At 37.7% G+C, this 18,193-nt stretch overlaps 1 protein-coding gene across 1 annotated transcript in view; it reads right to left on the minus strand.

Annotated features, from left to right (window-relative positions):
• Positions 1-10,601, minus strand: part of IL23R (interleukin 23 receptor) — a 61,213-nt gene extending 50,612 nt beyond the window's left edge. The window contains exons 1-2 of the mRNA XM_068966136.1: positions 10,532-10,601; positions 5,600-5,896 (exon numbers count right to left, since the gene is read on the minus strand). Of these exons, the coding sequence (XP_068822237.1) occupies positions 5,600-5,896; positions 10,532-10,601 (367 nt within the window). The remainder of the gene's footprint in view (positions 1-5,599; positions 5,897-10,531) is intronic.
• Positions 10,602-18,193: the final 7,592 nt, after the last annotated feature.

Below are 18,193 nucleotides of genomic sequence, written 5' to 3' on the forward strand. Positions count from 1 at the left end.
GTATTGGGTACAGAGTTTCGGTTTTGCAAGATGAAAAAAGTACTGGAAATGGATGGGGGTGATGGTTGCACAATGAGGTCAATGTGTATATACATCACTGGCATTCACAGAACTGTACACTTAAGAATCTTTTAAAAAGTACATTTCACTACAGTAAAGAAAGATTAAAATTTTTTAGGCATTCACAGAATTCTATTTCTAGTTTCTTTTTCTCTCTTCTCCCATGCCTTCAACTCTTTCTCTGAATGGCCAAATTTTGATGAATATTATTAATTTTTGACTGCCACCATCCTTCCTTTTAAGTACTGACATCTTCCTCATTCCTAACCTCATCCCCACTCCAACCCTGTGCCAAGGGGTGTGCCTTGACACACAGAACTGTGCCCTTGACCTAGTCTGCCTGATCGAGTATTTCCATTGGGAATGAACCCGTGACCCAAGACGAACCAATCAGAATTATCCAAGGAACTTTTTCTGAGGCTACTGTAGAAGATGTGCTTTCTCCCTGCCTTAATTTACTGTCTCTGAGTGTCATGTAAGCTATGGGCTGTTGATGGCCATCTTGCTGTCATAGTGAAACAGTCTATTTAACAATGAAGCCAGCACAGGGGAAAACAAAACCCAAGAGATGAGAAAAGATGAGAGAGTTCTGTTGGAGCCCTTGGAGCCTCTAAAGCCTATGAAACCCCAACAAGTATAGAACAGCATCTGGAATTTTCAGATACATCATCCAGTAATAAATTACCAAGAATCAAGATCAAAAAAGAAGTATGGAAATACTAAGCATTTACCATATGCTCACTTTTTAGGGGTGGCTCTCTCAGCTTGTGCCTACTTGTGCAATACTGCCTGGGAAACTGATTACTCAAAAAATGATATGAAAAATGAAAGGATGAAACTAATACAACATTGTTAATCAGCTATAAAATAAAAATTAAACAAACCAAAAAATAAACCAATAATTCTTTCCTGTTAAGGAAAGAAGAAAAATGAAAGTATGGGGCCTCAGAACAAATAAAAATACAGACATTTATGCACCTGAAATTATACCCAAAGATTTAGCTTAAACATAGATATATTCCTGTACTTCATCTATAAATCATCTACCAAGAATAATACTTATAAAATAAGAAATACATATATGGAAAAAATTTATCTTCATTACAAACTGAACCAATAATAGATGTCATTGAAAACTATCAAATTGGCAAGGTTTTTGAAAAATGGTCATCCATAGTGTTGAAATGGACTCAAGGAAATCCTCTAACACACTGCTGGTGGAAATGCAAATTGGAACAACCTTTATCATAATCTGTAAAGCAGGAGTAATATCTTGCAACCGAGCAATTTTACATCTAGGAAAATTTTAGCATCCTTACTAAAATGTTCATAGATACACAAAAATATTTGGCTAAATTTTAGCATCCTTACTAAAATGTTCATAGATACACAAAAATATTTGGCTAAAAGGGTTTGCCTCTTAAAGTGTTGTTCATAATAATGGAAGAATTGGAAACCAGCTTAATTTCCCAAAATACATTCTTGAAATACAACCAAAAACAAAGTTATTGAAGACAATATAAGTATCTGGCCTTGGAAGCAACTCAAAATATGTTTAATTAAATAAGTAAGAGCCATATGATAAAATGAAAAAATAAGTTACAAAATAGTATAGTATAGTGGTTTCATTTGAGAGACAGAGAGATAAAGGGGTAGCAAGAGAGAGAGAGAGACAGAGAAACAGAGAAAAGAGGCAGAGACACACACACAGAGAAAGAGACTGAAACGAGAAAGACATATTCCAAATTATTAAAGATGGAGTCTGCTAGTACTAAGATTATAAGATTACAGAAATGATGGGTATTTCTTTTTTGTTGGTCCAAAATGTTAAATAAAAACATTCTACATGAATGCAATTTGATTTAATGATTTAAAAACGTATTTTCAGACAGTAAGAACATACTAAAGTGCTTTAAAACATTTTGATGAGTTGTATCATCAAACTGCAGTGGGGGAGAAATTGGACTCCAAGTAAGATAAAATAAATCTTTAAGTTTTACTTGAGCCTTAAAGGAGGTAGGTGTAGAAACATAAATTTAAATCATTTTGGATACTGACTGACTTGGGGTCCTTCAGTGATTTGTGCTAAAGTTATTTTTTCCCTCTACTTTCAGAGTATCTTTGATTTGGCCATCATAAAAGACAACTGTCAGTCTTTTGGGCTATGTTATTCCACAGCATTTTCTTTGAAGTGAATACTCAGGGTTATTTCTGGTAGCTAATTAACTTTGTAAAAGAGCAAATAGATTAAACACTTATGTGCAAATAAACATGCTATTTGTTAATATGAAGCTATGTAAAGATGGGAATGTGAATATAGATATAAAATAAGACCAAATTGTTTTTAGATTCCATTGTGTGTGCTTAGTCGCTTAGTCATGTTGGACCCTTTGCAACCCGATTGGACTGTAGCCCTCCAGGTTCCTCTGTCTGTGGGATTCCTGGGCAAGAATACTGGAATAGGCTGTCATTTCCTTCTCCAGGTATCTTCCCAATCCAGGGATTGAACCCTCATCTCCTGTATCTCTTGCATTGCAAGCAGATTCTTTACCTGCTGGGTTATTAAATGTCCATGGGTAAAAACCTGCTGTACAGCCAGATACAAGAGAATACGCTGCTCTCTCCTGCCCATCACATATCTCCCCTCCTACTGGGTCCCTTACTATTCACAAGCCATGTTTCTTATTAATTCAAAGTTTAGCCAAGGATCGTTTTCAACTGAGGGCTTCTTGACAGCAGAGTCTGTGATCCCCTCTTCTCTGAATTGCTATCGTTTAACACATTTTTGGTGCATACTAACCACTAAGTAAAGTGTATTTCATGGCTTGATTGGTTTGATTAATAAAATGATAATGAGGAGAATTTAAAATGAAAAGAAAGACAATACTTCTGGCAAAGATCTCTTCACAATTCCTTACCCAAAGAGTGCACAGACCGGCCTATTGTGTCACTAATAAGACTGAGTAGCAATGTTAAAGACAACTTTTCAGGGCCTTTTATTGAATAATAAGTCTACTTTCATCAGATGATAAGTAGAGATCAAAGATGATTAAAATTCAAGTTCGATATATTTAAACTTTTTAATGATTCAGTGAAAATATGACTGTTTCATGAATAGTTTAATTTGGTATTTTTCAAGGAATAGAGAAATCTTAAAGTGTTTTATTCCAGGACTGGTGTGACTCTGATAGAATACTTTTCATGATGTGTGTACACTTACAGATAGCAATCTAAGAAGTCTAAGATTATGGCTAAAAATGAAACTGTGATAATAGTTTGTATTTCACAAATTACACATCAAAGTATGGAACTTTTAATGTTTGGATATCTTTTTAGGAAAAGCAACGACTCCTTTATCTTCTCTTTCTTTTGTATGATTTGTCTCCAGTCTAAAAAAATGCACATAATCGTTTTGTTCAGAACAGTGATGATAAGTTGACATGGTAAAGCTCACAGGAAGAGTATCCTGTAATCAAAGTGATCCAGTGAAAGCAGTGTGATTTCTAGAATACCACAAAAACCCTCAAAAACCTCTACTTGACCTACTTCAATAGGAAGTTTTGTTTACTAAGAATGTAGAGCCCAAGAACACGGGGGTTCTTGAACCCAGGGCTTTGAGTAAATTCTTACATGGCAGTTACACTTTCACACTCATAACCAGAGATCTATGTAAAAAGTTCCCAAATCACAGAGTAAACAAGTGGAAAGGGTAATGTTCTTTCTAAGCAGCTGTCAGCAGAAAATGTAAGTGCTTCTAATGTGTTGTCCTAGAAGGGAGGAAAAGGCCATTCCCTGGCCCTGAAAGAGCCTGGTGGTTGTGTTTGGGGGCAGAAGGCCTCAGCCAACCCTGGAGAGTGGTTGGGCATCACTGGTCACTCAAACTGCAACACAGGGAAGGAGGCCACACTTCCGCCTCCTTTCTTACTCTGACTTAAAATTAAAACTAACCTTTCCCCACAACCATGACAGTTGCTCATTTGTTCTCCAGTGAAATATTCTCTCAACAACCCACCCCCCAACCATCAAGGATAAGTAGGAATGTAACTAAGCAAGAGGGTTACTCTTGTTTCCTGAGGATGCGGACAAGCTAAGAAGTCCTCAGACATCAGATAAGATGTCTACTTGTGGTTTCAGTTTCCACAATTTAGGGCAAGTTTAGCATCTTATTATTATTTTAAGGCCTAAATTTTTTCTTTAACTCCAAAACCTATTAATTTCCTTCCTCAGTTCACCTCTGCTACTTCCTACAGCTCTTCTTTGTTGAAGCAAGGAGGTCAAGTGCCCAGCAGGACAATGGCCTTACTTTAAAGAAAAAAGCCTCCTTCTCAGACACTCCCTTTAGGGACAGGTAGAGGTGGCCAGGTGGACTTGGTCTGTCTAGGTGAGGACTGGAGATGAGGAAGAACTCAGATTGGATTCTCGAAAGTATGGAGAAAGGGAATGTAGCAAAGATCCAAAGCCCTCTATCTTTCACTAAAAATGGGCCCAGATGCTGTAGGGAATGAAACTCTAGATTAAACCAGTACTGAAGTTACTGATTTTTCTTTTGTAATAGTAGAACCAAGAATTAAGTGTATAATTATACAGGCCAGCCCATATTACTATAATAACTTAAACACTTTCAGGATACTATGAACACACACTGAAGTTAGCAAATGTTTTTAAAATTAACAATTCATTTTTTTCTTAATAATTATAGCAACAAACACAATGATTCACAATTGGGGCAGTGACATTAGGAGCAGGGAATTGTATCAAAATCACCCCATGTTTTATCAAAAGGTTCCATTTAAAAGGGCTCAGGCACATTAATATTATAGTTGAAAGTATATAATACACTTTTAAATAAGTTATTGAAATTTGACGTTTACCATGGCCAATATGATTAGCCTCATTTTACAGACATGGAATTGAGGCACAGACTGGTTAAGCAACTTTCCTGAAGTCACACAGCTGGTAAGAAATATAGCAGAGATACAAAGCTAGTATTGCAACTGTTTTTTCCTTCCGAAATCTTAGCCTCAAAATTTCTCAATGGACTCTCCTCCAAGGTTGATATTAGTTTGGAAAACAGTGTGAAGTGAAAAATAGTTAAACATAAAAACACTGAAAATCTGAGGGTGCTGACTTTCACATACCTAAAAACCTGTGTTTGGCCAGGCTAGTGTTAAAAAATTGTATTTTGAATATGTTGGCAACATTGAAAAGTTTGTAAAGTTCACATTGAAAATTTACACTTCTATCTTCTTTGGAAGAACCAAAAGATCTAAGAATACTGAATCCTCAGAGATGCTGAAGCTGGACACTGTGCTCAGTAAACTATCTATGTGTTTTCCTCTCTGCACAGATCCCACCAGCTTCTTAATGCAACATTTCACCAACCTGGCCCCTGGAGACATTCAAATTTGCAATACCTACATTAAACTAACAGAAGAAGTGAAGTATATTAATTTGCCTCCGTTTTTAGACAGTATTGGTAGTTACCAGTTAATTGTTAGGCTAACTTTCACTTGGCTTTTGAATGTACCCCAACACTTACATCCAGAAGAAATGTCTTTTCCACATATCAGTGTCTCTGGAAAATATCTGGAACATTCAGCAGTACAGTACACAAAGGCTTGTGGCTCCACAAAGTTGTTATACCAAAGGCGAGCTGTTGTTTTATTGATTCTTGTGATATGAAATCTTTCTTTGATGCCATTTTTATAAAAATAAAGTTTCCTTGGTTGGCAGTTCTTAATTGCTGCTTGGCAATATATAGAGATATTCATACCCATCTTAAAAATTGTGGCAGGTTCTACCCAGATGTGTCCAGAGCAGTTTATATTTGTAATCCCTGGAGAACAAATAGATAAAATAATTAATTCCATGTGAAACATTAAAACCAGTTACTCAGAAGAATATGCTTTGCATTTAAAATTGTTTTTGACTAATGGAAGAGTTAGACTGTGAAGAAGGCTGAGCGCCGAAGAATTGATGCTTTTGAGCTGTGGTGTTGGAGAAGACTCTTGAGAGTCCCTTGGACTGCAAGGAGATCCAACCAGTCCATTCTGAAGGAGATCAACCCTGGGATTTCTTTAGAAGGAATAATGCTAAAGCTGAAACTCCAGTACTTTGGCCACCTCATGCGAAGAGTTGACTCATTGGAAAAGACTTTGATGCTGGGAGGGATTGGGGGCAGGAGAAGAAGGGGATGACAGAGGACGAGATGGCTGGATGACATCACTGACTCGATGGACACGAGTCTGAGTGAACTCCGGGAGTTGGTGATGGACAGGGAGGCCTGGCGTGCTGCGATTCATGGGGTCGCAAAGAGTCAGATATGACTGAGCGACTAAACTAAACTGAACTGAATGGATTAATTAGTCAAATAGTCCATTCAAAATAATCCAGTCAAAATAATTAGATTGCAGCCATGAAATTAAAGATGCTTACTCCTTGGAAGAAAAGTTATGACCAACCTAGACAGCATATTAAAAAGCAGAGACATTACTTTGCCAATAAAGGTCCATCTAGTCAAGGCTATGGTTTTTCCAGTGGTCATGTATGGATGTGAGAGTTGGACTATAAAGAAAGCTGAGTGCTGAAGAATTGATGCTTTTGAACTATGGTGCTGGAGAAGACTCTTGAGAGTCCCTTGGACTGCAAGGAGATCCAAACAGTCCATTCTAAAGGAGATCAGTCCTGGGTGCTCACTGGAAGGACTAATGTTGAAGCTGAAACTCCAATACTTTGGCCAACTGATGCAAAGTGCTGACTCATTTGCAAAGACCCTGATGCTGGGAAAGATTGAGGGCCGGAGGGGAAGGGGATGACAGAGGATGAGATGGTTGGATGGCATCACCGACTTGATGGACATGGGTTTGGGTGGACCCCGGGAGTTGGTGATGGATGAGGAGGTTTGGCGTGCTGCAGTTCATGGGGTTGCAAAGAGTTGGACACGACTGAGCGACTAAACTGAACTGAATGGAATAATTTCCACTGGAAAAGAGTTTTAGGACTCAGTGTATCCTTTAATTGCTTAGCTTATCAGTGTATTTTTTACCATTAGGACTCAGTGTATCATTTAGTTGCTTAGCTAATCAGTGGGTTTTTACCATGTTCTGTTGATGTTCGACAGCATTACACAAGCCTAGAGTTAGCTTTCAGCTTTTCAGCTTCTCTAGCAGTCTAAAGTGCAAATATAATTAGCTCTTCTATTTTAAAGGTGAGGAATGAGGCATTTTGAGGCTACCTTATGTTTCAAAGGTAACATTAGAAATAACAATTGGTAGTGGTATCATTTAGTTGCTTAGCTAATCAGTGGGTTTTTACCATGTTCTGTTGATGTTCGACAGCATTACACAAGCCTAGAGTTAGCTTTCAGCTTTTCAGCTTCTCTAGCAGTCTAAAGTGCAAATATAATTAGCTCTTCTATTTTAAAGGTGAGGAATGAGGCATTTTGAGGCTACCTTATGTTTCAAAGGTAACATTAGAAATAACAATTGGTAGTGAAGAATCTAAACCCCATTCTTCAGCTACTGTCTTTCCTTCTTTTATAGATAAGGGCTACTTTTATTAGAAAATTATGAGCTTAATGAGTGAAATCATACTCATACTAGTTGCAAAAATTTATTGTTTGACCATCACTTAAAATTCATCATTAATTTAAAAATATGAGGAAATGTTCAGAATATATTTTTAAGTTGAAAAGCAAGTTGCAAAATAAAATATTTAATATATGCTCGATGTTAAGAATAAATAGATAAATGAATTAAACATACACTAAGATATTATCAATGATAATCTCTGTGTGTTTTTATTTTTAATTGAATATTTCTGTATTTTAAAAATTATATAATAATGTATTATTTTTATAGCCAAAAGACAATAAAGGCATTTTCATAAACTCAAATGACAATGTAATGCAATATCAGTTAAGTTAAATTCACATCAAGGAAAATTCATTGTAGGGTTTTTCTAAATATTCTAAATTCTAAGCATTAGAATATCTTAAAACCTTATCAAAGTGATAATTAAAGGCCAGTATTTAATTGTAAAAGTCCTTATCTTTAGAATTCAAAGCTTAAAAATTAACTTTTATATTATAAATATAATTGAATATGTCCATTTATGTAGCATTCACATATAAATTATAAATATTCAAATGTTGAAGTAGTGATAAAAATAATTCCATCATTACCAATAGGAATTTGAAGCCAAAGACATGAAAAGAAGTTTTGAGAAAGGATCTGACTGCTTTGCCATGCTGAGTCACTGTCCAACTCTTTGTGACCCCATGGACTGTAGCCTGCCAGGCTCCTCTGTCCATAGATATCTCCAGGCAAGAATACTGGAGTAGTTTGCCTTGCCCTCCTCTGGGTGATCTTCCCAACCCAGGGATCAAACCCACATCTCTTATGTATCCTGCATTGGCAGGCGTTCTTTACCACTAGCGCCACCTGGGAAGCCCCTACTCTTTTAAAGAAGTTCAACAATTCAGGTTCAGAGAAACTGTTTCTTCAGCACCTTAAAAAATATGTGAATACTATCATGAAACATGACTAGTGTTTAAGAATACACAGAAAATATTAAAAGTGTCAGAAGACTTCAAATTTGGATAAATGTTGTTTTGGTTTTAAAAAATAGAATAAAAAAGAACCCCAGAAACACCGGACTGCTAAGCTTCACAACATTTGGGAATGAATTAGTAAGTCAATGATTTTTCAGTACCTAGAAAAAGAAATCAGTAATCGGCAGGCGTCAACTTGGATTATGTAAGAATAAGTCATACAAAAATATGTTAATTTCTCTTTTTAATATGTTAAAATAAGTCATACAAAATATGTTAATTTGGAGGGTATTGGTCAGAAAAATGCTAAACATAGTGTATATTTTTTTTAATTTCAGCAAAGCTATTTAAAAGGGGGTAAAATATCATTCTAGTAGAAAATTTGGAAAAGATAGTAAAAATATTACAGCAGATTGAATAATTTCTTTTTTATTTACTTATTTATTTTTAAAATTTTAAAATCTTTAATTCTTACATGTGTTCCCAAACATGAACCCCCTCCCACCTCCCTCCCCATAACATCTCAGTGGGTCATCCCCATGCACCAACCCCAAGCATGCTGTATCCTGCAGATTGAATAATTTCTAATGAACATCTGGAAAGTCTCTAGTGCCATGTCATATGGACTTGTCTTATTTCTCTATACTTCATATTAATCACTCAGATGTATAAATGGGCTTCCCTGGTGGCTCAGATGGTAAAGAATCTGCCTGCAATGCAGGAGACCTGAGTTTGAACCCTGGATTGGGAAGATCCCCTTGAGAAGGGAATGACTACTCACTCTAGTATTCTTGCCTGGAGAATTCCATGTATAAACAGAAGTCTGACTTATCATTTGCATATTTCCAGAAGCTGGAAAAAGTAAATGATAAATGATGTCTTATTTCTACAAAACCTTCTTGGATACTGTTGGTCTGACTCTGGAAGTGTCTGATATCTGCTGGAGGGATTCTAGTTCTCATGGTGGGACTACTATATGTCTAATATAAGTTTGTCCCAACCTGCAGAAGATAGTTTTGCTTTTGTCACTATTCTGAGTAAGTTGCATGATTTGCAAAGCTTTCTTCAAGATCTAAAACCCTGCCTTGATGTTGCTTGTGTGTGCGTGCATGCTTAGTCACTCAGTCGTGTACAACTCTTTGCAACCCTATGGACTGTAGCCTGCCTGGTTGTCATGGCCTCCTCCAGGGAATCTTCCCTACCCAGGGATTGAACCAGCATCTCCTGCATCTCCTGCACTGACAGGTGAATTCTTTCACCACTGAGCCACATGGGAAGCCCGTGGTGTTGCTTATCTCTTAGTAAATGAGTCCCTCTTGCCTGTCCAGAATGCTATGCCCCCAATAGAAACTCTCAAGAGCCAATGGCTGCCTGCCTGTATTTCTGATGATCTCCCACCTCCCACTCTTAAAAGCTGTGTATGCCTTTGTCATAATGCCAGCTGCTTGTGTGAATTACAAAATAAGAATAATAATAGCACATAATACTACTGCACAAAGTTGTTGTGAGGAAGACAAGGCTTAGCACAGCACCTAATACAGAGTAATCATCAATAAGTTGTTTGTGGAATTGAATAAAATTCAAATGTTTGATGAGTTATATAAGTTAAAAATGTTCAAAGACAGATTATGCCAAACCAAAATAATAGACTCCTTGTGGAAATGTTGATATTAGAATTAGACCACTTCATGGAAATTTTGATGTAAGAATTAGACCTCTGTCAAGATGCTTGATAAACGAATCCTGCATTAGGAGGGAGGTTGGACTCACATTTCATTCCACATAATTTTATGTGCATATAATTTTTCCCAATATAATAATTTTTATCCTTCAGATATTCAAGCATAATGTCATGAACCTAATAAACACTCAGTGTTTTATTTGAATAAAAAATAACAATAGGTACTCAAAATACTATACCTCCATGACACCAATTGAAGCATATGTAGAGAGCTATTACCACATCCCAATGAATTGTGACCTGGTTCATGCCTGAAAGCAGAAAAAAATCTTTGTCGCTCTCTAGAAAAACATGAAAAATGTTTAAACTGTAATATTTTAATAAAATACTAAAAGGCATAACATTTTTTCTAGCAGTTGTTTTTCATGAGAAACTTTAATTAGGAAGAAAGGAATGAAGGAAGAAAGGATGGGAAGGGAGAAGGAAACAGGGCAAAGAAGAGTCACTGGGGTGTGAGGAGGTATAATAAGGTGGAGGAGTAAAGCAAAAGAATGGAATCTTATACTCTTCAAAAATCAGTGTGAATTACCTTCATAGTACATTTTGACCCTTGATGAAATATAATGCCTCCTGATCTTGTCTCTCTCATCAGAAATCTCTTTCTGCTCTAACTCATGATCCTCAAGCCTTCTCCTGACCAGGTTCACATCTCTATCAAGCTCCAGAAATATTAGTTTTTCAGGAAAACCCAAAAAGGTCAGAACTTCCAGAAAAGAAAAGCATTCAAAATGAAGAAAGAGGAAGTGAGACAAAACCTTATATGTTATCACCAGGTAGATTTATAGAAATCCCCTTTATCTGCAGAAAGTTCAAAAGAAGCACATTATAGAAATTCCAAACAATATTGCCATTAGTTTACATCTGGAGTAACATTATTCAGTTAAACAGTTACATGCATTATTAAATAATTAAGTTATTCAATATCAGCATTATTCAGTTATTTTTATCTGTTCAATTAAACCTGAGCCTTTCATATAAAACAACAAAAACTCATAACTCATCAAATGGCACGCAATATTTCATTTTTAAAAACTGAGGTCCCCAATGACTTATGAATATAAAGATCCCTTTCATGATTTCTTAACAATAGTAGATCTTCTCTTTGTAAACAATAGGCAAAAGAAATCCTGAAATATTCCTAGTTAGGAGTTAACTACTCACCTAATAGAATATACACAATAATATCATTTGAAGTGATATGATGTTAGATAATATTACAGATTCAGCTTCTATCATAACTCTGTATGAAATATCATACAAACTCATAAGAGAAGATAACTTGGCCCATGGATTTCCAAAAGGAAATATAGCTGTTTTTGAGTATTCAGAGATCATTATCTCTTTACCTTACGACCTGTTTGAAGCACATAATTCCCCCTCAGAGCCAGGCTGCTGCCCTCGTGTCGGCGTCACGTCTTCTTTCCTCACTGCTGCCTGTCAATGATCACTTCAGGTTTTCAGTGGTGAGGCAAATGGAAATATCGACAAAGCTCCGACCTACATTTCAGATTCTTGAAGAGGAACTCAAAACTGTCCAACTCAAAATGACTGGTTCTTATGTCATTAATTGGGAAAACCCAGATTACTGAAAGTGAACTGCTTTGTCAGTACTTTTTTTTTTCCTCACCTTAATGTGAAATAATCTCATCCAAGAAATAGAACACATATTTATGTTTAATCTATCAAAATCTTTGACACCAAAGATACAACGCTTAGTTTTAATTTGCCACCAACATTGATATCCATTATAAATCCATTACTGAAGAAGAGAAAGTTTAAAAGCTACTATTGACCATTCATTTATTTAACAAGCATTTTTGAGCATCTCATATGTGCCAGGTATTGTTTGGGGCATTAAAGATATAAAGGTGATTAACTACAGAACAGCTGCTTTATATATTGCATTGTTTATAATGATAAAATTATAGATCAGTGGCTTTAAACTATTCATGGTTTAACAGGATCCTAAAGTGAAAGTCCTTCAGTCATGTCCGACTGTTTGCAACCTCATGGACTATACAGTCCGTGGAATTCTCCAGGCCAGAATACTGGAGTGGGTAGTCTTTCCCTTCTCCAGGAGATCTTCCCAACCTGGGGATCGAACCCAGGTCTCCCACGCTGCAGGCAGATTCTATACCAGCTGAGCCACTAGGAAAGCCCTAACAGGATCCTAAGACCAAATTTTAAAAAAAGTATCAATTATGTGGTTGGTTTCTAGGAAGCATCACCAGGAGACCTTGCGGCACACCTTTTCTTCTCACCTCCTTATTTGTTCTACATGAGTATCTTTTCACTCTTCGTTCAGCTTTCTATTATAAATGACAGTTAATTTACTCATTTCCTCCACGTGAATTTCTTGAAGTCAGAAACTCCATATTGTCTTTTTAGTTTTTGTATCTTTAGTCCGTAGCACATTTAATATTCTGGGGGAATATTTAAACATTCCTATGCTCAAAATTATTGTACCCAATGAAATCAGAATTTCTGTAAGCGGAAGCTGAGCATCAATATTTTTTAAAAGCCTCTCCTGGTGATTATAATGAGCAGTCAGAGCTGGGGACCACCAGAATACACGAATAAGAGTGTCTTTGACTGTCAACTGGGTTTTAATGACTAGTAACAATTGTCTAAACTATGAAGAAGGGTATGGGAAAACATTTCACATACCAAGAACAGTGGTTTGGGACTGGCAAGTTGTTTCTGTAGGCTGAAGGATTTGAGCTGGAAAAATTAGATCAGTGGCAGAATATAATGGGCTTTGTATTCCTGTCCGTCCTCCACGCACTCAGGTGCACATCACCACCTGACTGTTGCTGGTCAGGCTGTTGTTCAGTTGGTCGGTTGTGTCCAAATCTTTGCGACCTCATGGACTGCAGCATGCCAGGCCTTCCTGTCCTTCACTATCTCCAGGAGTTTTGCTCAAACTTATGTCCATTGAATTGATGATGCCATCCAACCACTTCATCCTCTGTCACCCCTTTCTCCTCCTGCCCTCAATCTTTCCCAGCATCAGGGTCTTTTTCAATGAGTTGACTGTTTGCATCAGGTGGCCAAAATATTGGAGCTTCAACTTCAACGTCAGTCCTTCCAATGAACATTCAGTGTTGATTTCCTTTAGGGTTGACTAGTTTGATCTCCTTGCCCTCCAGGGGATGCTCAAGAATCTTCTCCAGCACCACAGTTTGAAAGCATCCATTCTTCAATGCTCAGCCTTCTTTATGATCCAACTCTCACATCCATACTTGACTGCTGGAAAAAACATAGCTTTGACTCTATGGACCTTTGTCGGCAAAGTAATGTCTCTGCTTTTTAATATGCTGTCTAGGTTTGTCATAGCTTTCTTCCAAGAAGCAAGCATCTTTTAATTTCATGGCTGCAGTCACTGTCCACAGTGATTTTGGAGCCCAAGAAAATAAAGTCTGACACTGTTTCCATTATTGTCCCATCTATTTGTCATGCTCGTCAGGCTACACAGCTGAAAGAAACCAAACAACAACAACAACAACAAAACCCCAACTTCCTTTATCTGAAAGTGTCAGAGATAACAAAGGTTGTTAGGCAGAGAAATTAATCAAGTTGGATCTTAGAAAGATATTTCTAATTACTGCATGGAGAAATGGATGAGGATAAAGAATCCAGTTAGGAGGCTATGGAAGAGCAGAGGCTGATGAAGACCTAAGGCAAAGCAAAGGCAGTGAGAACTGAGAGGAGGAAACACACATGAGAGCTCTGGGGAGTCCCACTCAACAGGAGTTGTGCAATGAACAACTTGTGTGTGGGGCTAAGAATTCAGGAGCACAGGGCTTGATTCTGGTGGCCATTTTGCTGACTCAGTAAATAACAGTATTAACTGAGCACACAAAAGTGAGGGTGGGGAAGTAATGAATTTGGTTCTGATCATGCTGAGTTGAAGGGGCCTCCAGCATGTTCAGAGAAGACTGTCTAGTAGGCTGTTGGAGACACTGGTAAACTTGAGAGAGAGGTTTGAGCTGGAGATCTAAATTTAGAAGATTTCAGCATGTCAGTAGTATTAAAGGTAAAATTAGAAAAAGAGAATTCAGAGAGAACATCCAGAGAGATAAGGGAAAGGAGCAGGAGGCCAGAACCAGAAAATCCTGACCAAAGGACAGAAGAGATACAGGAAGAAGTGCATGACGAGTATCAAATGGTCGGAGATTAAATATGACAGGAACTAAAAGGCAGCGTTGAATTTGACAACAGTCAGTACCCCCTGAGAGTAGTTTCAGAAAAGAAATTAAGGTAGAAAGAAGATTGAACTGAGTTAGAATAGAAAATAAAGAAGAGGACATCATCTAGCATTTCAGGAATCTGGACAGTGGAGATGAGATTGATGGATGCTCACTGCAAATCAGTATCCACTTATTTATTGTAATGGGGGCTGGTGGTGGTTCTCAACCCACTTTTCAGATATTTTCCATGCATATCTTTGGTGAACAATCCATTCAAATCTCTCCTGTTTTTGTTGTTTAGTCACTAAGTTGTGTCTGACCTTTTGTGACTCCATAGACTGTAGCCTGCCAGGCTCCTCTGACCATGGGATTTCCCCAGGCAAGAATTATTGGAGTGTGTTGCCATTTCCTACCCCAGGTTCAAATCTTTAGTCCATTTATATTGGTTTATTGTTTTTCTTATTATTGAGCTCTGAGAATTCTTTACGTGGTTTGAAAACTAGCCCTTTATTGGACATGTGTTTTGGCCTAGTCTATGGCCAATTTTTTTCATTTTCTTACTAATATCTTTTGAAAGAAGTTTTTGATTTTAGTGAAATCCAATTCATTAATTGCTTTAATAATTTTTTCTTTTTTTGTCTTGTTAGCCTCTGCTTATATTTTCATCAGTGGATCAGTATATAGTCTTGACTTATGTGTGTTTCTGTTTAAAGACAATCTATATTGTTGACTAGCTAACATCAAACTCAGGGTCAGCAGCCGTATAACTCAAACCTGAACAAAGCTTACCTAACACAGATGTTCTTTATAATGTACATTGCAAACTTCTTGCACTTCAGAGCACTAGACAATACTTTAGGACTGTATTTGGGGGCCATGTTAAATAGTGAAATCATCAAAAAAGAAAATCACAAAATGTGAAAAATGTAGTACTGAATAGACTTGGGGCTTCCCAGGTGGCTCAGTGGTAAAGAATCCACCTGCAAATGCAGGAGATGCCAGTATGATCCCTGGGCCAGGAAGATCCCCTGGAGAAGGAAGGGCAAACCCACTCCAGTATTCTTGCCTGGAAAATTCCATGGACAGAGGAGCCTGGTGGGCTAACATCTATGGGTTTCAAAGAATCAGACACAACTGAACATACACACCAACACACATAGATAATTATACACAATATTTTATTTTCAAAAGTTTTCTATTTTGGAAGGTGTCTTTTAACTGTCTCATAAGCCCACAAGTAATAAATCTGGTTTATTTCCTAAAAATCACACCATTTCAGGTTTTTCTCTAGCATTGGTAAAAGTTTGGAATGGTTGTTGGATAAGGGAATGAAAAGGATGATTGAGTGTCAAATGCATGATCTTGAAAACCGCATATTAAATTAGTAAGTATATTTTGAGTTACATCACAGGGTAAATACATTATACAACATTTAGATTTTTTTCAACTTAAAAAAGTATTCTTTAGGGAATTTCAAAATGGAAGGAAACAACGTAGTCCTTATGCATTTGTGCTTTTCTATAAATTTACCTGCCTATTGTGGATTGAAAATATCCCCAGTTTCTGTGTGCACTGGCAACAAACATTGTCATAAACTAACTGACCACTATTAATAGAAGGAACTCCTTGAAGTGGATTGGTTAGGATCTTCCAGTTTAAGAAGTACATCTGGACCAAGACCTGAAATGTTAAGCTGTTGCCTAGCAACACTGACCCAGTAAGGAAGAGGCCTAGAGGAATCTATCTTGCCTCAGAACTCAGATGCCATATATGGGGGAATGAGAAGAACAAGGAATGGACTATTGATCCTTGAAATGGGAACTTAATGACTCTCTAACTCTGATTAGAGGTGGAAAACCTACCACCTCTGTATAGGGAAGTGATATGGCAGTCCCAGCATTTTTCAATGGGCCTGGCTTAGAGCAGATAATCTCATTAGAGAGGAAGACTAGGGAACTCTTGAATTTGTGCTTGCATAGCAGGTGCACTATTTCTACTTTGATTATTACATTTCTTTGAAGTGGCTTTAGTAGGGGAGAACCTCTGAATATTATCATGTGTAAAGCTCCTAAGCCATCCCTTTGAATGTACCACTAAATATGCAAATCTCATTAGGCAGACCTGATTTCAGTTCAGTTCAGTTGCTCAGTCATGTCTGACTCTTTGCGACCCCATGAACTGCAGCACGCCAAGCCTCCCTGTCCATCACCAACTCTCGGAGTCCACCCAAACCCATGTCCATTGAGTCGGTGATGCCATCCAACTGTCTCACCCTCTGTCGTCCCCTTTTCCTCCTGCCCTCAATCTTTCCCAGCATCAGGGTCTTTTCAAATGAGTCAGCTCTTCACATCAGGTGGCCTAAGTACTGGAGTTTCAGCTTCAACATCAGTCCTTCCAGTGAGCACCCAGGACTGATCTCCTTTAAGATGGACTGGTTGGGATCTCCTTGCAGTCCAAGGGACTCTCAAGAGTCTTCTCCAACACCACAGTTCAAAAGAATCAATTCTTTGGCACTCAGCTTTCTTCACAGTCCAACTCTCACATCCATACATGACCCATGGAAAAACCATAGCCTTGACTAGACGGACTTTTGTTGGAAAAGTAATGTCTCTGCTTTTTAATATACTGTCTAGGCTTTGGCATAGTCAATAAAACATAACTTTTCTTCCAAGGAGTAAGCATATTTTAATTTCATGGCTGAAATCACCATCTGCAGTGATTTTGGAGCCCAGGAAAATAAAGTCAGCCACTGTTTCCTCATCTATTTGCCATGAAGTGATGGGACTGGATGCCATGATCTTGAGTTTTAATCCAACTTTTTCACTCTCCACTTTCACTTTCATCAAGAAGCTCTTTGGTTCTTCTTCACTTTCTGCCATAAGGGTGGTGTCATCTGCATATCTGAGGTTATTGATATTTCTCCCAGCAATCTTGATTCCCACTTGTGCTTCCTCCAGCCCAGCATTTCTCATGATGTACTCTGCATATAAGTTAAATAAGCAGGGTGACAATATACAGCCTTGACGTACTCCTTTTCCTATTTGGAACCAGTCTGTTGTTCCATGTCCAGTTCTAACTGTTGCTTCCTGACCTGCATACAGATTTATCAAGAGGCAGGTCAGGTGGTCTGGTATTCCCATCTCTTTCAGAATTTTCCACAGTTGATTGTGATCCACACAGTCAAAGGCTTTGGCATAGTCAATAAAGCAGAAATAGATGTTTTTCTGGAACTTTCTTGCTTTGGGAGGCTTAAAATTTGTGCCATAATAATCTAGCAGTTCTGTATGGAATAAGGAAATCAATATCATGAAAGGATAGGGAGACTGATGGTTGGTGGGATGAACTGATTTTGAAGGAGAGAAGATGACAACAGCTACCCGCTCTTCAGAGAAAGTCCCCTAATTCATGGATATGCTCAGGGCAGATATTTGTACATATCTGCACAATTGTTGGTAGCTAGGATACAGTGGTATAGCCCAGTCTTTCTCTACACCTGGGTGGAAAACAGGTATCCCCACTTGAGAGGGCTTATCTTACTACAGTGACTAAAGTGTGACTGGATCCCTCCTCACTGTCTGCCTGGGGCAAGACACATATCCACCCTCCTCCTTGGGCAGTCACCAGTAAATCCAAGATGACAGAAGAGGGCCT

This window comes from Capricornis sumatraensis, chromosome 2 (assembly GCF_032405125.1).
Source record: "Capricornis sumatraensis isolate serow.1 chromosome 2, serow.2, whole genome shotgun sequence".
Lineage (NCBI taxonomy): Eukaryota > Metazoa > Chordata > Mammalia > Artiodactyla > Bovidae > Capricornis > Capricornis sumatraensis.